Source organism: Calypte anna, chromosome 4B (genome assembly GCF_003957555.1).
Source record: "Calypte anna isolate BGI_N300 chromosome 4B, bCalAnn1_v1.p, whole genome shotgun sequence".
Taxonomy (NCBI): domain Eukaryota; kingdom Metazoa; phylum Chordata; class Aves; order Apodiformes; family Trochilidae; genus Calypte; species Calypte anna.
This window is the reverse complement of record NC_044249.1, coordinates 9,777,263-9,800,653: the sequence shown is the minus strand read 5'-3', so window position 1 is coordinate 9,800,653 and position 23,391 is coordinate 9,777,263. Positions and strand designations below refer to the sequence as shown.

Genomic DNA, 23,391 nt, shown 5'->3' with positions numbered 1-23,391 from the left:
TGTCAAAAACCAAGGGAAACCGTTCTGAACTTTTAATTTCAAGAAATGTCAACTAGAAGGAGGAAGTTAAAAAATATTGGAGAAGTGACTTTCACATTTTTCCATTTATTGTTTTAATCCACAGCATTCCACAGCAATAAAATGATTTGCATAGGACCATAAAAGCAGCAGTTATTTAGCTCAGATAAAGTTTAACTATTTTTTTGTGTGTGTGACCTTGGTTCTGTTTCATGCTGACAAAGTCAGCATGGGCTATATTCACTGGAGATGAATGTCTGAGGCGTGCTAGAGCAGTGCATCCTGGAAGGCAGTGAGAGCCCAGGCAGTCGGCAGTCCATGCCCACAGCCTTTCTGCCTCCTATGTCTGTAGGAACTTCAGTACTCCGATTTTCACCAGGTGACTGCTTCTGTGCACACTAGGGGTGTTTTTTTTAAAATGTGTGATGGCACATTCCTGCTTGATGGCAAACTGAAAGAGAGCCAGCATTGTGCCCTGGCAGCCAGGAGCTTCCAGCCATGTCCTGGGTGCATCAAGCACAGTGTTGCGCAAGGGAGGTGATTGTCCCCCTCTGCCCTGGTACAGCCTCACCTTGAGTTCTGTGTGCAGTTGTGGGCACTGCAGTATAGAAAAGGCATCAAGATATTGGAGAGCATCCAAAGGAGCAACAAGGATGGTGAAGGGTCTGGAAGGGATGACTTATGAGGAGAGGCTGAGGTCACTTGGATTGTTCAGTCTGGAGAAAAGGAGGCTGAGGGGTGACCTCACTGCAGTCTGGGGCTTCCTCAGGAGTGGGGGGGATGGGGCTGGTGCTGATTTCTTCACTCCTGTGACTGAAGACAGGAGTCAGGGAAATGGTAGGAAGCTGAATCAGGGGAGGTTTAGGTTTGGTATCAGCTCCCCAGAGAAATGGTCATAGCACCAACCTGCCTGGGCTCAAGAAGTGTTTGGATGATGGTCTCAGGCACATGGTGGGATCCATTTACGGGATTTACGGGAAATCCAAGATGAATATTCCAAGCTCCAGAGTAAAAAAGAGAGCAAAAGTAAATTGTGAGGTGTAATCATTGTTGTTAGTCTCAGATAACTGTGTGTCTATATACATATTTATATTGACATTCAAGGTCAAGATGTCAACATTCAGAGAGGAAAGCCCCTTGAGATAAGGTACCCATGGGGCAGGTTACTGCTGAAGGTGGGTCCTGCAAGGTTCATTGCTGCTTCTGACTCTACCTGTCTTGGTGTGCTGGAATCCAGTGTCTCATTGCCTATGCACCTGTCCCTCTTGCTTTGTTCGTGCAGAGCTAACAGTAATTATCAGATTCATGTACAACACTTTGTAACGAGAAGTCATCTGGGGGTATATAGAGCTGTTTAAGATGAAAGCAGTTATATATCATGCCAATCAGACCTCTCCTTGCCTTGCCATATGAAGGACCAGGCTGTGTGCTCAGAGAAGGATACAGGCTGGGAGGTGAAGCCAGAGCAGCTGTCATCTGCCTGGCCTGGCATCCCTGTGCCCTTCTTACTAGTTCTGCATGGCATCCATCAGCCCATGCATGAGTGAAGATGGGGGTGGAGGGCTTCTGAACGGGTAGTCAGCTACAGATGAAACACACCAGCCTGGGTTTGCTTGCTTTCATTTTCAATTGGTTACTTCTGTGGAGAATTGTGCAGAGAGCACATGATGGGAAGGGAGTTTTCCAGTTTCAGAATGCCAAAAAGGAGTTGTAAGAAGAGGAAGATTGCCAAAAGCTGGAATAAATTACTTTAATTAAAATCTTTGAATATAAAAGTCACAAGCATGGGAATAAACAAAACTGTTAGGAAAGTTTGAAAAAAGGAGCTGCCAGGCAAACTGTGACTTTGGTGCCTTTGTTGTAACTTACAGTAGCAATAATGTTATTAACTATATTGACTGTATGTAAGACTTTCTACTCCATTTTATGCTCTCTTTACATCTTTTCTTGAACTTGGACAATGTAAACAAACTTAAGCCTTCCCTAGTCTCATTTCTGATGTGTATTAACCCCAGATATGTAGCCTTCACTGAATGCATATGCACTGTGGATGCAAACACTCCTTGGACACACAGAACTTAAATATAACCTTCATATTGTGCAGTTTTTCATCACAGCATCAAAAGTACATCTGTTTTCAAAGTCTTCCCATTTAAAAAAATCTCTTTCTTGCTACCCTGTGTTGAAACCCCAAGTAGCTGGTGGCATCCTTCTAAAGCTTAGAGGGAAATAGAGCAGTGTGGTGGTGTTTTCCCCTGCTGTGCTCAAAATGTCATAAGGCACTGACAGTGTAAGGGGTTATATATATATATATATATATATATATATATCTATATATCTTCAAGAAAAGTAGATGCAGACAAACACACGTGGGAGACCACAGGTATTCTCTGGGGCAGTTTACTGCCCAGATGAGCAGCACATGTGCCAGAGTAAGTGACCATGGCACATCCAACTGCTGCAGGGTTTGCATGGGCAAAGCACAGCCTGGGACAGAACTCACTGCCAACACAGATTTCTGACCAAAATAGCTGTTTTCCCCAGCAGAAGGGATGTCAGGGAGGTTTTTCCCCAGGATGCTTGGAGACCACTGATGTCCCTCTGGTGGTGAAGGGATGGGTGGTTTCCTCAGCCTCTTGACTCTCCCTTTCCATGTTTCCGTGAATATAGAAGAGAGCTGAACACTAAAGCGAGCTTCACCTCCAGGAATGTTCAGGGAAATCCTTTCCAGCTGAACCACTTGCAGGGTGGGGAATGGTGAGGAGTTGGAGCCCTCATTGTGCTGCCCATGGAAGGTTTGCCAGGGTGCTGGTGGGCTCTGCTCCTTTCTTCCCGGGGATGAAGTGTGTGAGGGGCAGAGGTAGAACAGCCTGCATTTCACATGCCAAAAACTTGCCTTTGGAAAGCGTGGGGCCGTAGCTCTATCTTGTGACTGAACTCTCCTAGCTTAGGAAAAACATGCCCCAAATCCCATGGAAGGACCTGGTTTCTCAAGAATGTATCTTCTCCTGCAGAATGCAAACCATGACCTGGGGTTGCTCTGTGGTCATTGCTTTCTGCCTGGAGGTTGCTTGAGCAACCATAACCCCTCCTTGAGCTTCCCCACATAGTGCAAGCAAAAATCACAGCTGTAGAGCTAAAATAGAAAAAACCTGCTTGTCCTTTCTGAAGTCAAGTGTTCGAAGGAACTGCTTTAAGAGCTGTGCTTGCAGAAATGAGGAGAGGGGAGGCTGCAGTTCCTCTCTGGCAGAGCCTCAAGTACAGCATGGGAAGCTGATGCAGCATGGTGTGGAGAAGGGCCCTGTGCTCACGTGCAGTGACCCAGGCTGGACCAAGAGCAAAACCAGCCCCTGCCTGGGCTTGCTTAACCTGGATAACTCTCCCAGGAGCTCCACGAGCATCTTGCATGTGCAAATTACCCAGCAGGACAGCACTTCTTCTCCAGCCCACATATCAGAACACTGCCACCACATTTGCATCCCTTGCTAGAATTAAGTCCCATGGTAGAAATGTGAATTTCTAGGCTTGAACTTCCCGGCTAGCCAAGTGCTTTATATTTATCCTCTGTGTGTGTATTAACCATTTAAATGCAAGCAATAGCTTTGGCATTTTTGATAACATAAAAACCATAAGAGAAGGCTGGAAGGCCAAGTATGGTGCCAGGTTCAAGGTTTTTTTCTGTAAGCTCTGGCAGTGTTTTGTCATCCACCATCCGTAGCACACGGCCGTTCAGCTCAATAGACCTGGAGAGGGACAGAGAGATGAGCAGCTGTGCTCTGATTGCCATTGAGCAGAAGCAGCTCTGGAGCTCAGTGTAAACATGAGCTTGGCCCAAAGCCCGAATCAACTTGGCTTTGAGTGGTTTTGTGCACTCCCTCTGCAAGGACTCCTTTAACATTATAGCACAAGCAAGTTGAAAAGAGCATGTTTCTTGATTACCTGTTGAGCTTAACACAAGAACAGGCTTTGTAAAGTACAAATTTTAATTGTTTTGTTGAGGTTTTTTTGCCTGCAAATAATAGCATTATCTACTATGTCCAGAAAGAACATCCTTCCTGTGCAGATGCATTAGCATTAACAACAAAACAAACCACACAAAGCCTGAACTCATTGCTGTAAATTATAAACCAGCACTTGAGAAAATACACCTGTACTTCTGCAGAACTGGTCCAGAGCTCTGAAGCTTGCTAGGAAAAAGCTTCCTGATTGACATCAAGCAAGACACCTTTTCCTTTCTCCCCACCCCTACCTTGCAAATTGAAGAAAGTGAGGTTTCAGAGGCCAGCTAACTGCAGGCAAAGTCCTTTCTACAGAGACAGGAGGAACTGCACTCTTACCTGGAAAGTATATTCTCTTTGCCATGAGGCAGCAAGAGGTACTGATCAACGTGCTTGCTGGACAAGTAATTGGGTAGCTGCAAATGTTGGGTTACATTGTAGAGGTTTAAAGCCAACAAGGTCACATCCCCTTCTCTGTATTTCGGACTGCAAGGCAAGAGGAGATCATGGTGGAGATCAGGCGAGAAAGGGGGTTCACAGAAATAGTGTAGTTCTTGCACAGTCCCAGATTGCTTTTGTTGGCCTAGGGGTGGCCATGGGCTCTGTTTCTGGGATTTTTCACCATTTCTGGAAGCTTACTGGAGGGTGTTAGTGCAGTGGAGGTAAACACGGAGCTTCTTCTCGTCGGCTCCTGCCAGGCTCACCTGCAGCACCTTGGTACCCACCAGCTTCTTGTAGAGCAGCGAGAGCCAGTAGTCCTGAGGGGCATTAGAAAACACAGGTAAGCACTTGTGTACATTCCAGGAGCACACCTGAAAACATATTCACTGTGTTGCCAGTTTCAGCGATCTTTTCCCTATGATTTTTTCTTTACCGAGTTTTTCACAATATCTATTTCAGCTCCTACAAACGGCATAGCCCAAGAAAAAACCCTGCCTCCAAACTGCAGAGCAGTTACATATGAAAGGTACCTAAGAGTCATTTTCCCTTCACATGCAAATCTCGGAGCTCTCAACGGAAAGCATGGAGAAGAGAGTGCATTTTGGAAGTCTCTTCTGCAGGGTACACAACACCCCAGGGCTGAATCCTCGGGGGATGAGTTGGAGGAAAGCTTATGTCCCATCAACTGGTGTCATGCCGGTAAGAAGCCCCCACCAACTTTTATGCCTTTTGCTAACATCGTGCTTTTGAACATGTTTTGAGATTAGTTTCTGAACGCCAGTCAAGAGTAAACCCTCTGACACCCCAGGATGATGCCTGAGGGATGCCCGAGGTATTTTTTCCCAGGTCTGCTTTATCTTGCATCTTAACTGCTACTTTTCCTCTGTGAAGTCTGTGACTGTACCGAAGAAAGCACGTGGTCTGCAAAGATGCATTTTAGGACTGCAGGGGCAGGCAGGCTGCATTTTGCAGCATTGCTTCTTCAAGCTCAGTCCCAGGGGAGGATGAGCTCCAGCTGGTGCATTTGAGACCTTCTCCCAGCTCATCTGGGAGTTGTCTTTGAGGTTTTCTAAGAAGGTAAACTGTCAGGTGTCTCTCCCGACTCATCACAAACCCAGGGCAGTGACTATTCCTATTGGCCTTGCATGCTCAGACCCTCTGCAAGGACATGTAGCCTTCTGACAGTTGTTGTGCTACTCTATTTCCATGCTAACTAAAACTGATGGGCCTGGGTTTGGATTTCCCTGCCTGTAAGGCATTATGAACTTGCCTAGCATCTGTACTGCCTCTGAATGAGGAACAAGGTACATTCTTTTAGCCTCAATGAAATATATTTTAACTGAGGGAATAAAAAAAGTCCAAAGACACAAGCCTGACAATGCAGCCCCTGGCATGGCAGGACACAACCCCATATGCTGGGTTTCCTCTCAGATGGTCTCTACAAGCCTGTGGAAATCACAGCTTGGTAGCAGAAAAACTAGAGGATGGATAAAAAGAAAGATGTTGTTCTCTCATCCCAAGTTAAGTGCTATTAGCACAAAGAAATATGCTGTACATGCAAGAACAACATATAAATCAAATAGTGATGTTTCATCACAACAGAATGTTATTTCCTAATGAATCAAATGATACTAAAAGCATGTTTTCATTTAATTATACTTCAGCCATTTCTGTAGGCTGAATACACTCATGTGCCAAGAAATGGATGAGTCTGGACTTCATGTTGGTTTGGTTTTCACAAATGATGATAATACCTCATACCATGTCTGTTCAAGAGCCACTCATCACTCAGCTGAGGAGTACTCAAATCAAAACAGTCCACCCAGAAAAACCTTGTGCACTCCAGCTGCATACAAAGAGCATCGTGTCCCAGTGATCAGTCTCTGTAGTGCTGGGGCCTATCCGCACCCCTGCAGTTGCAGTGAAGACGTTAGATAACGTCTGTAACGTGTGTAACGTAACACACAAGGAAACCTGAGCTAACTTTAGGTGTGAGCAACTATCCTACAAAATCTGTGGCTCTCTTGTGTTGCTGAAACAGCTGACTTGTACCTCCACGTTCAGTGCAGGAATACCCACAGCATTCAGCTGGTGCTAGCGGGCTGCATACCTACCGGCAAAGGCTCAAAGTTGGTATCCACCAGGTGATAGGTCCCTGCCCCGAAGAAAACTTGTCTCATCACAACATCAATCCCTTGCCTGGCTGAAAGTCCGAGTTTGTCCAGCCACCTGCCAAACATGAGACAAAAACCATGCAGATGGAATAGTTGACCTCATTGTTGTCCCTTCTCTGATTAGCTTGGAAATTAGGAAAGCAAGAATTAGGGCATGCTGCTGACTTCCTTTTTCAATTCATCTTGCTCGATTACCTTGAAAATAATTTCACTCCACCTCTGGAAGTCCTAGGTGGTGGGAACAGTTGCTCCACTACCCTGCTTGCAGGTGGTGGAAAAACAGCCACCAGATATGATCGTAGAATCCTAGAATGCCAGGTTGGAAGGGACCTCAAGGATCATCTGGTCCAAACTTTCTAGGCAGAACCACAGTTTAGGTGAGATAGCCCAGCACCTTGTCAAGCCCAGTGTTGGGGAATTCACCACTTCCCTGGGAGGATTATTCCAGCTGTGCTCAGAGTGACACTTTTCTTCTGATGCCCAATTGGAATTTCCCCTGGAATAACTTGGACTGTTATCTCTCATCTTTTCCCTGTGAAAAAGGGAGTCTCCATCTTCATTGTAGCTAACCTTTAAATACTGGAACATGGTGATGAGGCTTCCTCTAAGCCTTCTATTCTCAAGGCTGGACGTACCCCATTGTCTCAGCCTTTTCTCAGATGAAAGGCTTCCCAGTCCTTTGACATCTTTGTGACCCTCCTCTGGACCCTCTCCAGCCTGTCTACATCTTTTTTGTATGGCAGGGACCTGAACTGAACACAGTATTCCAGGAGTGGCTTGACAAGTGCTAAGTAGAGTAGGATGATGATTGTTTCTGCTGGTGATGCCCTGTAGGCATGCAGTCTGACCTCGAGCATCACCTTAAACCTTGAGGCCTAGCTAGCAGAGCAGAATCTTTAACAATGATGCATAGTTAGTAGAGCAGAACAGAGAAAATGGCTTGATACAGTGTAATAAAGTTAGAGAAATCAGCAGAAACTTTTAGCCTGCCCGCTTTAAGCTTCCAGAGTGTGGACAAGGGGTCCCAGCCTTATCAGTTTGTGTGTTGTGGTGCATGGACACCTCATAATAACCAATCCCAAACTGTACAGGGATGGCCGCACAGATGGCCAAAGTATAACAGTATGGATGTCTCATACAATAAACGCTGATGCTTAAAGACCCGCCGGTGTCAGTCATTCTGTATTCTGAAAAATGGTGACCCTGATGTGATGATCAGGACTGGATCATCTAGGTCAGCTGTGGAGTGAGCAGCCGGACGGGGACGGCTCTGCTGAAGGGAACAGAAACTTCCAGGGCAGGAAGTTGGGTTCAGAGCCACCTGAGGGTGAGCCCAAGACTCGGGAGTGAACGAGCCTGTACCCCTCAGAAATAGAGGTGAGAGCAGGAGAGAATGTAGTGAAATGAGGCAACCAGGTGCCACTAATTGCCAGGTAGTGGGCGTGAGCTTGTGTTAAGCCCACCTGTGCCTGGTTAGGGCATGAGCATGAGCAGTGGGGGCCCGCCCTAACCAGGCACAGGTGGTCTTAACACAAGCTCACGCCCACTACCTGGCAATTAGCGGCACTTGGTTGCCTCATTTCACTACAAGAGAACGTTAAGGTTATGGGGTCTCAAATGTCTTCTGAGGATAAGTCTATTTTAAACGTCTCTGTGAAAATCCTCCAAAAGAGAGGAACTCAATATGACGACACTGCCATAAGATTTTTGCTCACGTGACTCAAATCTAATGGCTTATATGCCGATTTTAGGAAAAAGCAGGGAAGCTTCTCTTTGAAGCTGCCACAAAGGGAGATCAAACGGCCACGAAAGTGTTACCCACCAGGCGTCTGACCTTGGAGTCACTGAAACAAAACAAAACAAAAGCGGCGGGCGGGAGCACAGAGAAAACCTTGGCCGCCCCTCAGCCCCCAGGGCGGGAGACCCGCGCCCGGCCCCGACCATGACCCAAGAGAAGCCCCCGCAACGCGCACCTCCCAGATCTGATGGAGCGGCACAAACACCACCCGCGGGTCCGGCCCGGCCTCTCCGCAGCACCGGGGAAACACAGAGACCCCGGGGACTGCCCCGCTCAGCCCCGCCGAGCACCGGGGCGGTGCAGATGGGGAGGGGGCAGAGCGGTTCGGCCCTTCCTGCCCGGGAGGATCGGCGGCCGCGGACCCCAATGTGCCCCCGTCAATGCCACCCCCTTGCCTCCGGTACCTTTGCCCCCAGGCAGGCTTCTGCTATTATGAAAGTTAATCAGGGGGTGCCAAGTGACTAAAAGACTACAAAATTAAGATATTTAGTATTATTTCCTTTGAGAAAAGCCTTAACGGGTTGTTTGCATTTGAGATTTGAGTTTTTGTGGGGGTTTTCTTGGTTTTGGTTTTGCTTTTTTGGAGTTTTTTTGTTTCTTGTTTTGTTTTGTCATTTGTCCTTGGGAACTGCAATTGCAATTCCTTGTCATGTATTGTGGTAAACGATTGCTTTGTAGTTGTAAAAAGAAAAGTGTGAATGAGTATGTGAGGGGAAATTCTGATCTGAAACTTCAAGGGTTGTTAAGAGATTTTTATACAATGTGACAAGTGGTGTGAAGGAGACTGCCCATCACCTAAGAAAACTACATTTTGCTCCAAACCCCTTTATTTTTTAAAAAAACTAAAAACCAGCCAAAAGCCGTGAGGCCGCAGTTCCCCTCTATGTCCCTGCAATGCCCTTGTTGATGCAGCCCAGCATCCTCTTGGCTTTCTTTGCTGCTGCAGCTCACTGTGCACCCATACTGAGCTTCCTGTCCACCAGGACCCCCAGGTCCCTTTCCACAGATGCTCCTGGACTGGCCAAGAAATCACCACAGCCAACAACAAGGTTGTCTGCCATCACTAGGCTTTGACTTGCTGACCCACCAGGCCCTGATGAAAAGATCATCAGTGCCTTATAAGAGGGGAAAAAATATACTGCAGCCATGTTTTTAGTTAATTTTCAAAGTGTGAACCAAACATTCCCATGCAATTTTGCCTTCCTGAATCTTAAAATTATCAAAGTGTTAAAATCCTGAAGTCTTTAATTTTCACAAAATGGTAAAAAAAATGAGTACTTGAAGGAAATTATTTACATGACTCAGAGTCCCTTTGGTGAGTAATTTCACAGTGGTTAGAGGATGACATTGGGAAAGGATCACATGAATGACTTTCTATTCCAAAGGACAAATTTAGCATAGGAGATTCAAGACCAGAAACACAACTTTCTCTCCCTTCTCATCCTCATTTTCCATGGGAATCTGCCATCACCTGGGCCTACAATGAACCTCAGGCACTGGGGGAAGGCACAGGGAGCAGCAGGGAGTTATGATCCTCAGCCCAACCATGGCCTGCTCTCCTCCGGAAGCCCAAAGGAGATGTTTCTCCTGCAGGGAATGTATGAAGCCCCCTTCAGCTGGTTCAGTGTCTCATCTCCCCACCCCTGGGACATGGTACTCACATAAAGCCAGCAACATAAGTGTTGGACAGCCCAGGGGCTCCTCCTCCATAGGCAGAGCTTGTCTCTCCTAGCCAGACCTTCTTGTTGGGCACAGTCCCACCAACAATCTGGCCAGTGTGACATAGGGAAGAAGAGAAAGAGACAACAATTTAGGGGTGGGTTTTTTGATTACTGAAATAACAGGCAAAATTTGTGCTTCAACCAAATGCCTATGCATGATGCTTATATTTAAGGGCTAACATCACAGAAATTTTGATCAAAAGGACTAGAAGCAGGTTTATTCCCTGTTCTCTCTCTCTCAAAAAAAAAAAAAAAAAAAAAGTCTGCAAGTAGAACAAGGCAAATATCACTAAAAGCCAGGTCCTGTAAGTCTCCTTGTGCTGAGTTGGGTTATATTCTAAGTTATGTTGTTCTTGGGGTCTCAACATACAAAGAAATAAGGGTGAGGAGCAGGGGGGGTATGACCACAGATTACATCCATAAGTAGTAACCAGGTAGGTGGGTAGGTAGATGAAAATGTAAAGGTTGTTGATATATCTGGCACCATGCTTGCAGTATGACAAACTATTGGGGTTCATCTATTATTAGTATTATTGGTTTTTTATTTTGAATTTACAACTTCAGCAGCACCCAAGCTTTGATGATCCCTATTTAATGCTGGTGAGAACTTGTCCTTTATCCTGCATTCTCTGCTAGGCCCCTGGAAACAGAACGTGGGAATGACTGAACAAGACAAGGCACCTCCAGGACTTCATGTACAGCAGTGGCAAAGGAATCCAGCACCTTGGGGCTCAAGAAGTCCTCCCTGGTTGCACTTCGTCCATTCACATAGTAACTGGAAATGGAAAAAACAAAAAACATCCCCTGCCACAGCCAAAATTAAAGAAAAATACAGCCACTGGTACCAAACACCCCTGAGAGTACTCAGTTGCTTGATAGCTTTATCCACAGCATTAATCTTCTGTTCAGTTCTTTTTTGTTTTTTTGTCCAAGTGTGTTGTTTGTCTTTTAAGGACTACTGGGTATAATTACCTCAGGAGAGACAGGATATCACAGAAATTGTGACAAACAGAAGTGGTAGAGATTTTTTGCATATACTCATTCAGAATGAGGAAAACACTATAAGAGTCAGAATAAGAGCCAGCTGATGTAAATCTTCTCTTGCTGAGATACTTCTATGTGCTTATTTTGCTTTACTGTTTCAAGTTATATATTAAACAGACCAGCTACCAGATTCTGTCTCCCTGTTGGAGTATTTTGGCCATCTGAAGGGAATAGGATGGAGGCATCTCTACAGCATCACAAGCTTTTCACTCATGTTTGAATAAACAGAAGGAAATTGGAATCCTGTGGTTTCATCGTGCTGTCACTCAGTCCTAACAGCTGTAGCTGACATCTTCCAGCCACAAGGGGAAGCTAAAACCTGATAATCCTAAATTAGTAAAGAAAATAATGCATGCCCATTTTAAGCTAAAGCAGCCGCAGGGCAAGAACAGTCTAGGAAGGAGAGAGGGTGCCTTTTATGTCTTGCTAGCTGCTCCAAATGCATACATAAGTCATGTATGTATAGATACATAAAACATAAGCACATCTTTTCCCACAATTACCTGACTGCTACACGTCCCCGTGCTGCATTCAACTCTGGAAGGAAAACCACCTTCCCATGGCAATCACTTTCAAAACATGCCGAGTTGATGAGGCAGGTGCCCTGGGGACCACTTGCATCACTGCCCGCTTTAAAAGCCACAGCACAGGAGGGAAGGGCTGGCACCGTGCCACTGCAGGGGGGACCTGAGGGCAGCTGCACACAGGCAAAAAGAGAGAGAGCAAAAGAGAGAGAGCAAAGAGAAGGGAGCAGGAGAAGCAGCTAGAACTTTGGACCAACCAGACCTGCAGGGATTTCCCCTTAGAGCAAACAGACATAAAGAGACAAAAAGGCAGCATGTAACATGAGCTCATTTTTTACAAGGAGTGCATTTGCCAGCATGGTCACCAGTGGCTCCCTGAGTTTGCTTTTAGAGGGTGAAGCTTTCACTGCATCAGGTTCAGCCCTTCAAATACTATGAAGGGCACCAACATCAGAGGTACTGACTCAGTTTCAAAGCCATCTATGGGTTGTTTAAAACCTTACGTGAAAAACCTGGTCTCACAGAACTCCATCAGTGGCATCTCTGCTTAGCTACCTTCTTTTCCTTCTGTATGGACATCCCTTTCCTCCACGGGGAAAATGCAAGGATTGGCAAAGCTTGAAGTTTGGAGGCAGCTGAGTCTGCAGCTCAGCTCCCAGTAGCTTTTGGTACATGTTCAAACATAGCCTATGCAAAAAGGCTCAACTGCTGCAGGGATTCTCTGTGTGATGGGGAGAACCATGAACTACCCCTTCATGCTCCTCAGAAAACAGAACCTGCTGTGACACCTTTTTCTCCACATTCTTTTTCTGCTTTTCCCAGTGAACTTATTTAGTGAGCAAAATGACCCTGTTGCCACACTGCATTCCCTGCTGCACCAAGTAGACTCTGTGGAGGCCTTCTGCACTTCTGTAATGTTCACCCTCAATTCATCTCTTATTCTGAGCAAAGAAGTTTGCAGTGAGGCACCTGAGGGACCTGCTGGAAGGGGTATTTCACCCTTTCTCCTTGTGGGGATGTTCAAACTGATGTTTTAGAAAGAAAGCAGATTATAAACAGGGGGGATGATGGTATCTGAGCAGTACTTACTGGTGCCATGTGACAGAATTGATCACCTTCCCTCCTGACTTCAGGAAGCTGCAACCAAAAGGGATGTGGTAGAGAATGGGAGGTTAGCAGGGAGAATCACTGAATGGGTTGGGTTGGAAGGGACCTTAAATATCACCCAGCTCCAACTCCCCTGCATGGGCAGGGACACCTCCCACCACACCAGGTTGCTCCAAGCCCCATCCCATGGCCTTCAACACTGCCAGGGATGGAGCAGCCACAACTTCTCTGGGCAACCTGGGCCGGGGTCTCACCACCCTCACAGGAAAGAATTTCTTCCTAATGTCCAACCTAATTCTCCCCTCTTCCAGTTTAAGACCATTTCCCTTTGACCTTTTGCTATACCTTTACCTGTGTAAAGAACTCTACCCCAGCTTTCTTGTAGGCCTCCTTCAGGTACCAGAGATGGGCCACAGTCCCCTATGAAGGAGCTGTCATGTACAGCCCTACCCTCTCCCCCTGGCTGGCAGGAATGAGGGGGAACTGCTGTGGGGCCATGCAGTAGGGCCATAGAGATTCCTAGGGTGGAAAGCCCTTGTTAACACAGCACTAGAGGCAGAACTCAGTTGAAAGTTGATCACTGGAGTGCTGCTGGTGTCTTGGTTTCATCTGGCTGTGTATTTAAACCTTGAGCTCATGCACGTAAGTAAGATTTCAGTCATCCCCAATCAAGGGAAATAAATATCTAGCATGAGTTAAAACATAGGAAAGTAGTTGCCAGTTAGACTGGATGCACCCATTTGTAAAAGATTTGTATTGATTTGGAACATAAAATCCTTAAAATTAGCAGAAAATCACAGAAAATCCTGCTGTACACCCTCAGGCCACGCCAGGGGGTGCTGCCCAGGCTCCTACCTTCTCAGCAATCTCTGTGTGTGCTTTCGGGGCTGACCAACATCAGGACCATAGAGCTTGGTGTGCTGGTAGAAGGTGTAGTTACTTAGAAGCTGCCGTAAGTGGATAAAATCTTGCCCAAGCTGGAAGCCATCAATGTAGATGCCAGATTTCTTCCTGAAGCTGTTGGGCTCTGGAGAGGATACAGAAGCATCAGCACTGTAGTTCTGGGGCCTGGCATCTCATTCCCCAGGGGGAGTGCCAACCACTCGTGATCTGGCATGATACAGGAGAGAGGTTTGAAGTTGACAAGCATGAGACTGAAAGCCCAGGTGATGCAGCGTGCTATGCCCCAGACAATCCCCACAGGTGACATCCTGCACCTTGCTGCACCTCATCTCAGAGCCTTTGGTAGGAACACCAAAATTATTTTAATTTGCTCATTTTGGGGGCCTTCTGTGAAATCCCTCCTCACGAATGAAGACCTTAATATTTTCCAATAAAATATCACCTTGCTTTTATGGGCTATCATCCTAAACATGCAAAACAAGCAGCCCTTACCCTGAGGTGGTCCTTTTCCAGGTGACTGCTGGCCTGGCCCACAAGCAGGCTTCCACGCTTACCATTCCCAAGCTCCCAGGAGATGTTGTATCTCTGTGAAGCACAGTAGTCCAGCAGTGCCTGGGCATTTGAGCTGTCCCACTGGAAGCCATCTTTCCGGAGCAAGGCGTTAAGCCCAAAGATCAGGTGGAACCCTGAGCAGTTTACGAAGCTGTAGAGAATATCCAGAGTGTTCCCTGCACAGAGAAGGGGAGGATGCTCATCTCGAGGCTATGGCGTGCTAGCTGAGCTCTGGCCAATACAGTCTTTCCTGCTGTATTTATTTAGCCTGGTGCTGCAGATGTGCCAACCTCTCCAGGTAGGCAGAAGAGCCCAGATATTACTACAAACCATGCTGCAAGGTGCTGAGATCCTCACAACTCCTGCAGCAGCTGAATGTGAAGTGGGAGGCAGGAGAAAAAGATTTCCCAGAAACATTTCACCTACTTGGAAAAATATTAAATTTTTCAGTGGTTTCAGCTTCTAGCAGCCTAAAACCCTTTTGCCTCAGGGCACAGATTTACAAACCCCTGGTCCTAGGAGAAAAATCCACTGAAGTCTTACTTGTAATGGTGGTGTTTCTGTGCTTTTTTCGGTTATAGTCTGCAAGAATCTGCTTCTCCTGGCTGGGCCACTGGGACAGCAACAGCTTCTCGACAGCAGCAAAGGCAGGTGTTGAGCCACAAGGCCCTGGAGAGCAGAAGAAGGTTGATAGCAATTAGGTCCTCACCTTCATGATCAGGGTTCAGCATGCAAAGAGCTGCATCACCCGAGAGGAAGCACAGGAGAGTCATGCAGTCCTGTGAAACATACCCCTACCTTCAGAGTGTTAGGTGCACAGAAAAAAAAGGGCTGGTTTGATGAATAAATACATGTTATATGAAATTTCCCAGTGTAAGGTGATGGAGATGGCAGGGTGAAGGAAGGCTGAGCTGTGCTTCTGGGAGCAGTCACATCCCGGTAAGCTATTTTAGCTGGAGCACCATCTGGAAACCCTCGTTCCAGCCAGCTGACAAAGCACATGCAGCAGTGCCCAAGGAGCAGATAAGCCACTGTGGCATGCAGTGGGACAGCAGGGTCCATGGCTGCTGTGGGCAGGTACAGGGTGATGCTTCTGCTCTGCTGGTCTCATGCAATGCAGGGGGGAAAGCACTGACCCCCCCGTGTGGCTCCAACAGCAATGCCATTGGCAGCAGCCACAAGACACATTTTTTCTTCAAGGCTCATATTTTTGTTTTGGTTTTGTTTTGTTTGTTTATTTTGTTATTTTTGCTTGTTTTGGTTTTTGTTAGGTTTTGTTCTGGTTTTTTGTTGTCATGCAAATCAAGAACAAGCCATAACCAGAGAGGAAGGCACAAGCTGCAGTCACAGTTAGCCAGAGAGGAAGCAGCCACCCAGCAAAGAGGTATGGGAGGGAGATGACCACCAGTTGTACAGTGATGCACAGTTACACTGTGGTGCTGTGCACCACTGGAAGAGATGGGTTTTTTTCATCTGAAACACCTCTAAGAAGTGCTTTTGCTGAGTTTAAAGAGGAAATGGACTTCACTGCAGTTGGAAACCTCATGGACCAGCACAAGCTAAAGCCCCAGGAAGTAGTCTGATGGGTTTGTGCTTGACCTGTTGAAGCAACAGGAAGGCAAAGCTGCACTCCCAGCCTAGCTCTGGCTTCAGCCAAGATAGAGAAAATGGATACTCTGTTCTCAAAAGATTATTACTTCCATCCACTACTTAATTTTCATCATGAAACCACAACTTTTGAGCTGACCTTGACTGCCTCCCAGGCAGTGTGGGAGCTCCCAAGGCTGCTGCAGGAAGCACGGGGTGCCAAAGGGAGAGTTCCAGCAGATGCTGGGGTGGACATGATGTCCCCTGTGCCCTTCCTCCCTTTTCCATGGCTGGTGCTGCTTCTGCCACAGACTGTGCTGAAGGTCCACAGATCTCCTCTCCATGGAGGAGAGCAATGGTGAGCCTGTGGAGGACACCCAGAGCTGCTGCTATGCCCTTGTGGCTTTCCCAGCTTGCATCAAAGCCACGTGCTAAACCTAGAAGTTTGAGTCTAACAGGTTGATGCCCATTTTACCTTGCTGGACCTCAAGTTCCCAGAGGGTTTTCTCTTCTGGAGTTGAATCCTCGTTGGGATCAAAGATGAGAAAATCTGTTTCAGTGCCACCAAACCTCAGGAACCCTGGGGACAGGGCTGCTGCCAGGGCACGGAGTTTGACATTGCTGAGGAAGGGATGTCAAGAAACAGAAGAAACACTGAATTCATGCAGACTCTGGCCTTGGTGTAGAGGCTAAACACAGCAAGTGCTCAGAGCGACACATAGGTGACCTGGGGCTATCCAGTAGCTTCAAGGCACTCCTGATCCCTTGCTGGACCTGTGCCTCAACGCACTGTGCAGCAGAGATAGTACTGACAAGGAGGGCCAGGAGAGTGCTGGGGAGGCTGGAAGGCGGAGACATGCCCTAGGGAACATGGTTGCAGACAGGGAGCCAAGTCCTGGGGGCAGAGTAAGGGAATACTTCAAAACAGGTTTGGTTTGGGTTTAGGTTTTTTTGTCCGAGGCATCTTTTTCCCCCAGACTTTTTATTTTTCGATTATATGAAACTACCACACCAGTCCTGTGAGAAGGTGGGTGTAAATATGATTTTATACCATCAGTCCTAATTTCCATCAAGTGACTGCTTTTGTTCCCAGGACAGATTAAGAGTCCACGCTGGGACAAGCATTAGCTTTAGGGTAGCAGGCTGATAAAGCAACCTAAGTTCTGCCCCTGTGACTCACACTTATCCCGTGCAGGGTGTGCAGCACAGACACCCAATGTTTGCTGGGGAAACCACAAGGATGCCAGTCCCACAGGCACTATCTGCCCCACACACAGCAGATTACAGGCCACCAAGTACTTCCTCCTCTTTGAGGCAGTGGGGCTGCCCCAGTCTAAACTCCGTGGTGTGTGTGCAGTTGAGGCTGGAGGTTAGAGAGCTGAATAGTGTCCAAAAAGCTAACGTCATGTATCTACACACCTTGGTGACCAGGAAAAGGTGAAAGTGGTGGGAGGAGGAAAATCAGGACTGGGGATGAAAAGTGGTACCAGAGAGGTAATTAGTTAAGATAGGTTCCAAAAAAGTCAGAATCAAAGGGAACAGCATACAAAAAATAAAAATATAATAATAATAAAATGGAGTAACAGCGGGGAAGAAAAGGGCAAGAGAGAAGCCAGAGCCCAAAGGGTTAGGTATAGAAGACTTGTTCAGTATAACACGGGGGCGATAAAGGGCTCCGTTTTCAGGATCTCTTGATTCAGTTTTGGTGGTGACAGACCTTGCTCAGCTTGCTCAGTTTGACTTTATGTTGATAATGCCCAGGCAAGCGTTTACAAAGCTGCCTGAGGGCTCGGATGATTTTTTATTTGGCAGAGCAGCAGGGCTCGCAAACCCCAGTCCCACCAGGCGCAATTCCTTTGCTTGGCAGTTTCCTTCTCTTTATTTTCTCCTCGCAGAGCAGTTCCTCTCCTCGCTTTACCCGTGTGCTATCTCCAGAGAGCAAGGTAGCCTTACCCCCTCCCCCCAAACCCTAGCCAGACTTTGTCCTGACACAGCACGCAGCTCTCAGCACTCCCAGCTGCGTTTAAGTCTGAATCCAGCTGGATTCAAGACTCCGGGCTGGCACACGTTCTGTTGATTCCGAAATGCCCGCTTCCCCTCCGGAATGCCCGAGGAGCCCCCTCTTCCCGCAGCTGCAGACCCCTCTCCGCCCGCCAAGGACCTCTCCTCAAAAGAACCTCCGTGTCCGCCCCCACCCCGGAGCTCTTTTTTTGTTTTGCGCAAAACCAAGAGGAAGGGAGGAAGGGAGGAAAGGAGGCGGCTCACCTGAGCAAGGCGACAAAGCGCGGGTTGCGGGCGATGCTGGCGTCCAGGGTGAGGGAGAGGAAAGCCGGGCTCACCTCCCGGAGGGGACTACCCCTCAGCCCCAGCCGCAGCAGGGCGGCCCGACGGCCCCCCGCCAGCCCCAGAAGCAGCAGCAGCACCAGCAGCAGCCGCAGCATCCTCCGGTGCCGGCCCGCCGCGCCGCCGGTACCACCCCGCGGAGGGCGGGGACGACCCGGGGGTGGGGTCCCGGCCCTCCGCTCCCCGCCGGGGCGGTCGTGAGCAGCCAGCGCGGAGACACCTTCCCCTCCCCTTACCCTCGGGAACGGACTGCGAGCTGCAGTAGCATTCTTGAAGCGCAGCCTTGCTCCCCGAGTCACTCCGCCGTGTCCCAAACCAGCGCCGAGACACTTGAGGCCCGTACTGACTTTCCCAGCCCTCACAAAACGGACCGGGGTTTCGAATCTGGTTCCTTGCCCGCTCAGACCTCTTCATTATCGCAGCGTACTGCGGCTGACCAGCCAGCTTTCCGTCTCACGCCTGCAGCCCAGGGTACCTGGGTGCCAAAAAACCCCAAACCAACAGATGGAAAATGAGCACGGAACACTGCTGCTGCAGAGGGGGTGTCACATCCCAGCGAGATGCCCAGAGAACCTGCGGCAAGTGCCGCTTGGAGATCCTGCTGCTTCAGACCGAGACACTGCTGCACAGAGGTACTTGTTGATTGCAGCCAACGAGGAAATTTTAATCACCTTACAAAAAGGAATTAAGCTTGCCCAGGGCCTGCCCTCGGTCCTCTCTGAGGAGTGGAGCCTGTGCTGAAACCCTGTGCTTGGCCACAGCCAAACCTTCCCCTTGGGCCCTGGCAGGAACCTGCCAGCCACAGCCAGGGTGTGAGCAGTGCTTAACTCTCACTGCTGAAACACCCTCAGTTTTTACACTATTACACTGAACTCCAAGAAGCATTTGGATGACACTCTTGGGCACATGGTGTGGTCCTGGGGGTGCCCTATGCAAGGACAGGAGCTGGACTTGATGACGGTGATGGGTCCCTTCCAACTCAGAAGATTCCATGGTTCTATGAACTTCACTGTTATATTTCTCACCTGTGTCAGTGTTCTCCTGAAACATCCATGCTTCTTACTGCTTGTTTTTCAAAACAGTCACCTGCTGGGACACACTGCAAATTGTCCAGCCCTTATCTGTGACCTTGCTTGGGTGCAGAGCTTCCCACACTCCACGTCAGGACAATAATCAGCGTGGCTCAAGTGCTAGCCTGCCTGGCCCTTCCTGTTCCCTCTTGCTCTACATTTTTGTACTATTAAGTAACTCCCTACCAGAACGAGAAGAACTAGACCAAATTAACCCCATTTCTGATAAACACATCCATGGCTCTGCCAGAAAGGAAATGGTGACACTCCTGACTGTCTCACTATCTTAGTCAGGGTAATGCTTCCCATTTTGGGGGTATTACCACCCCTGCCTACACCCACAGGAAGGGCTGGGGTGACTTTCTGCCAGAGGAATAATTCATCTATCAGTAGATGACAGGAGTGCCACACAAATTACGCAGCCCCAGGAGTGAATCAAGGGTTTAATAATGTGGTTCAGTGTGCAACTGCTGCAGATCATGTCCAGGAAATGTTAATGCCTTAGGCGAGATGCAGCCTGTGCATGATTTTTTTCCTTACTGGAATTCACTCCTTACCCCTTTAAGTTCCTCTGTGGAGAAGGTGCTTTGAGTTACGTGCCACCAGGCTGTATTTGTGCATCTTGGTGGATGCACAAGGTATGTATTTTAGTGGTCAGTGTTGGATTCCTTTGCTGTGTACAGATGCAGGTAGAAAAGATCAAATGTGTTATATAAAAGCAGCCTGCAAAACCTTGGAGCTGGAAAAGAATGCCTGTGGTATCACTACCTGGAAGAGCTACAGGTACTTAATGGGAATTGGTGACTTTTCCCAGGGAATTTTTCACATTGTATAATACCCATTTTTACATATTGTGAAGTAAGGGAGATCAATACAGGGGTATTTGGACTTTTATGGAAATTAGGGCAGAATTCGAGTGGTGCCATGTGAGCTCAAAGACGAAGCTGTCCCGGAACCAGGAGTAGGCTTAAAGCCAGTCCATGTTTTGTTTGGAGTCTGCCTTGTATCAGCATCCCATCCCACTTCCTCACTTCACAGAAAGCCAGGCCCTGCCTTGTGGTATTCAAATGCTTTGGTCAGGCAGTTCTGCTTCTCCCACACCAGCAATGCTGTTAGCAGACACACTGTGCCAACTCGGTTTTAACAACAGAGATGAAAATAAATGCAAACACACACAAAAAACCCAAAACAAAACCCAAAACACTTTCCAGGAATTTCCATCCAACAGTGGAAAGAAAGCACCACACTATCACTAATAGCAGCTCCAGTGCTGTTCCTGGGCAAGAACCAAGAACTGATGCTCAGTGGTAAAGCATATATATATACACACACACACACACATATATATATATACACACACATATATATATATGCATATATATAGAAATGTATACAAAGCAGCTTCAGAAGGGAAGAATTGTCCATTCAAAAGGCAAGCAATTGCCTTGACATAGCAGTGTTTGTGTGGATGAACAGAAATGATCTGTCAGAGGAGCACATTACCTGTTTGTATATAAAACACAATAAAAAGATGAAACCAAGGCAAGTTGATACTAAGACTGGAAATTATAAGAACATAGCAAGGTAACAATCATAGTGGTTTTTTAAGCTGTCCTTATTCCCTGCTCTCAAACCCTCAGCCAGACCCTGTTCTGACACAGCACACAACTCCCAACACTCCCAGCTGGGTTTATTTCTGAATCCAGATGGATGTAAGACTCCGGGATGGCACACTGTCTGTTGATTCAGAGAAGAAAACAATACTTTGTGTCTAGTTTTTAGAAGTTACCTTTGAAGTCCACAAAGCTACATAGTAAAAAGCTTCCTTTCCACTGAATCTGCAGCTGACAAATTCAGGTGCTGCAGGAGCTGCTGAGCTCCATCATCCCAGAACACCAAACAGACCACCACAAAATAACTCAGCCTCTCTCTGAATCAAAGCATAAGGCTTTAAGTAGTAATATTTGACTGTCATCACAACTGATATTCAGCGTTAGACCACCATGCTTGAAAGAGAAGAAATGAAGCTTTAACAGGCAGAACAAAGCAAGAGATGATGAGGCAGGACCATCTCATGTGGCTGCAGCTTTCCAGAACAGAAACACAATAGTTCTCATTCACACAATGAAAATTAAAAGCTAAACGTTAACCTAAGCCTGACTTTCTTACCAGTCCCCTTCCAGAGGGACAGTTTTCAGTAAGCTTTTTTTACAAGGGTTTCTGAAAGTATAGAATTATGGACTCAGGGGGAAAGAATAGAACTGCACAAACATGAAAACTGGTCTACACGAGCAAGTTGGAAAGTAGAGTGAAAAGGCATTAAGACTAATATGCACTGAGGGTTTTGGTCAGAACACTTATTCTGCACTAATTGCAACCTGAAGAGACACACATACATCCAGTTTACTGACAGTTATGACTGAATCGCTAGGAATGTCCTATAGAGCATATTTTTTATGACCTACCTTAGCTTGAAAACATCTACTGCTATTTCATGTAGATAAGCTAATTGTCATTGTTGTTTTCCTTTTAATACAGGCTTTAAGATTTAAATATCCCACTGGGGCAAGTGAGAATCTACGCCTCCCAAAATGCCCTAAAACCCATGTTTAGGACAATCTCTCCTAACAGACATTCACCAAACCAATGTATACCCGTCCTGACACCTGCACATTCTACTGCATTTTACAAGCCCGGGACTGTACCTGACAACAAAGCACCTCAACAGCATCCAGCAGAGCAAAAATACTGTGACTGGCAGCTGTTTTATACTTTTTACACCTCTCCCATCTCCACTTAGGGGAAAAGCCCAGCCAAGAAAGCTTTCTGTGGAGAGAACATTTAATGCTACATTAACACATAATGTGCTGTAGAAAGAAGCAATGTGAAGGACGTGTACTGCTCTGCTCAAGTTTGATTTCAGAAAATGAGACAAGCTGCACACAGCAAAGTTTTAGTGCAAATCACTGCAGTTTCATTTCCTTCACTTTTTCTGCTATCAAAGGTCACAGAGAAAGCCTTGGGAGAACACACTCATCCACCTGGTAAAGCACAGCTTGTGTAAACAGAGCAGAGATGACAAATGTCAACCTCATTTTCTTTCCATATCAGCTTCATGCAGACCCAAAACCTTTGGTTGTTTCAAACCAGCTTGTTTCAAACCAGCTCCATCCTTTGTGGGAAACCCCTGACTTCACTTCTAAACATGCATGTCAAAATCTGATTGTGCAGTAGTGCTGGTTGTTATGGTGATGTACAAGGCTGTAGATGGGCAGGCAGTGACCCAGCAATAGACAGCTGCCAGAAATAACTTTCCCCTGCTGTTCCTTATCACAGTTTAAAAGTAAAAGTGTACACTTTAAATTAGCATACAAATGCAAGTGTCTTTGAAAGCATTGTGACAGAGGTTACCAGCTCATTAACTACTCTCATAAGCAATTAATGGATTATTTCCCCAAAGTGATGCTTTCAAACTTTGGAGGAATGCCATCAAGCACCAATAAAACTTCAGAGCAACTGCTTAGGCCTGAAAGGCATCACTGAAACTTTCCTACATGCGTGCTCCATCAACCACCTAGCAGCAAACTCACATTTATGCTGGAGTAAGCACCATCTGTCTTTTGATGATAACACAAATAAACCAGTGAATAATGTAAAATATCTACCATTTGGTCAAAAGTATGTCTCAGTTAAAAGGAAGAGGCCCTAAGAGACAGACTAAACCTCAAGTCATGGCAAATAGTGCCTTTGGACTTAAGAGCCAATTATACCTTATTGTGAGAGACAACATGTTCTGTTCCAATGGTTCCACAACCATTAGTGCCCTAAGCACTTAAGGATCAGTCCCAAGATGCCCCTGCAGGCACTCAAGGTGGAAGTTGCAATGAACCATGTTGCCTCTGAAAGTGCTGTTTTTAAGTTCTTTACCTGGTTTAATATTGAATGTAGTCAAACATTTAACTTATATACACTTTGTAAGCCACAACAAAGTATCACAATTATGGTCTTAGAGGTGTGATTCTGCTAAATTATGACTTAAATGATTCAATTTCTATCTATGACTTCTTTAATACAACACTAAAATGAGCTCCAACATCCTAGCTTTTTCATC

The 23,391-nt window shown here is 46.8% G+C and overlaps 1 protein-coding gene across 1 annotated transcript; it reads right to left on the bottom strand.

Moving 5' to 3' along the window:
• Positions 1-1,759: 1,759 nt before the first annotated feature.
• HPSE (heparanase) lies at positions 1,760-18,308 on the bottom strand. Its single transcript, XM_030450886.1, has 13 exons — positions 18,133-18,308; positions 16,343-16,488; positions 16,028-16,231; positions 14,824-14,949; positions 14,283-14,456; positions 13,681-13,852; positions 12,808-12,855; positions 10,832-10,925; positions 10,091-10,197; positions 6,572-6,686; positions 4,656-4,774; positions 4,356-4,502; positions 1,760-3,761 (listed from the first exon to the last, which is right to left on the bottom strand). Exons 1-13 carry the CDS (start codon positions 18,306-18,308, stop codon positions 3,602-3,604), a joined length of 1,788 nt encoding a protein of 595 aa, XP_030306746.1. The 3' UTR covers positions 1,760-3,601.
• Positions 18,309-23,391: the final 5,083 nt, after the last annotated feature.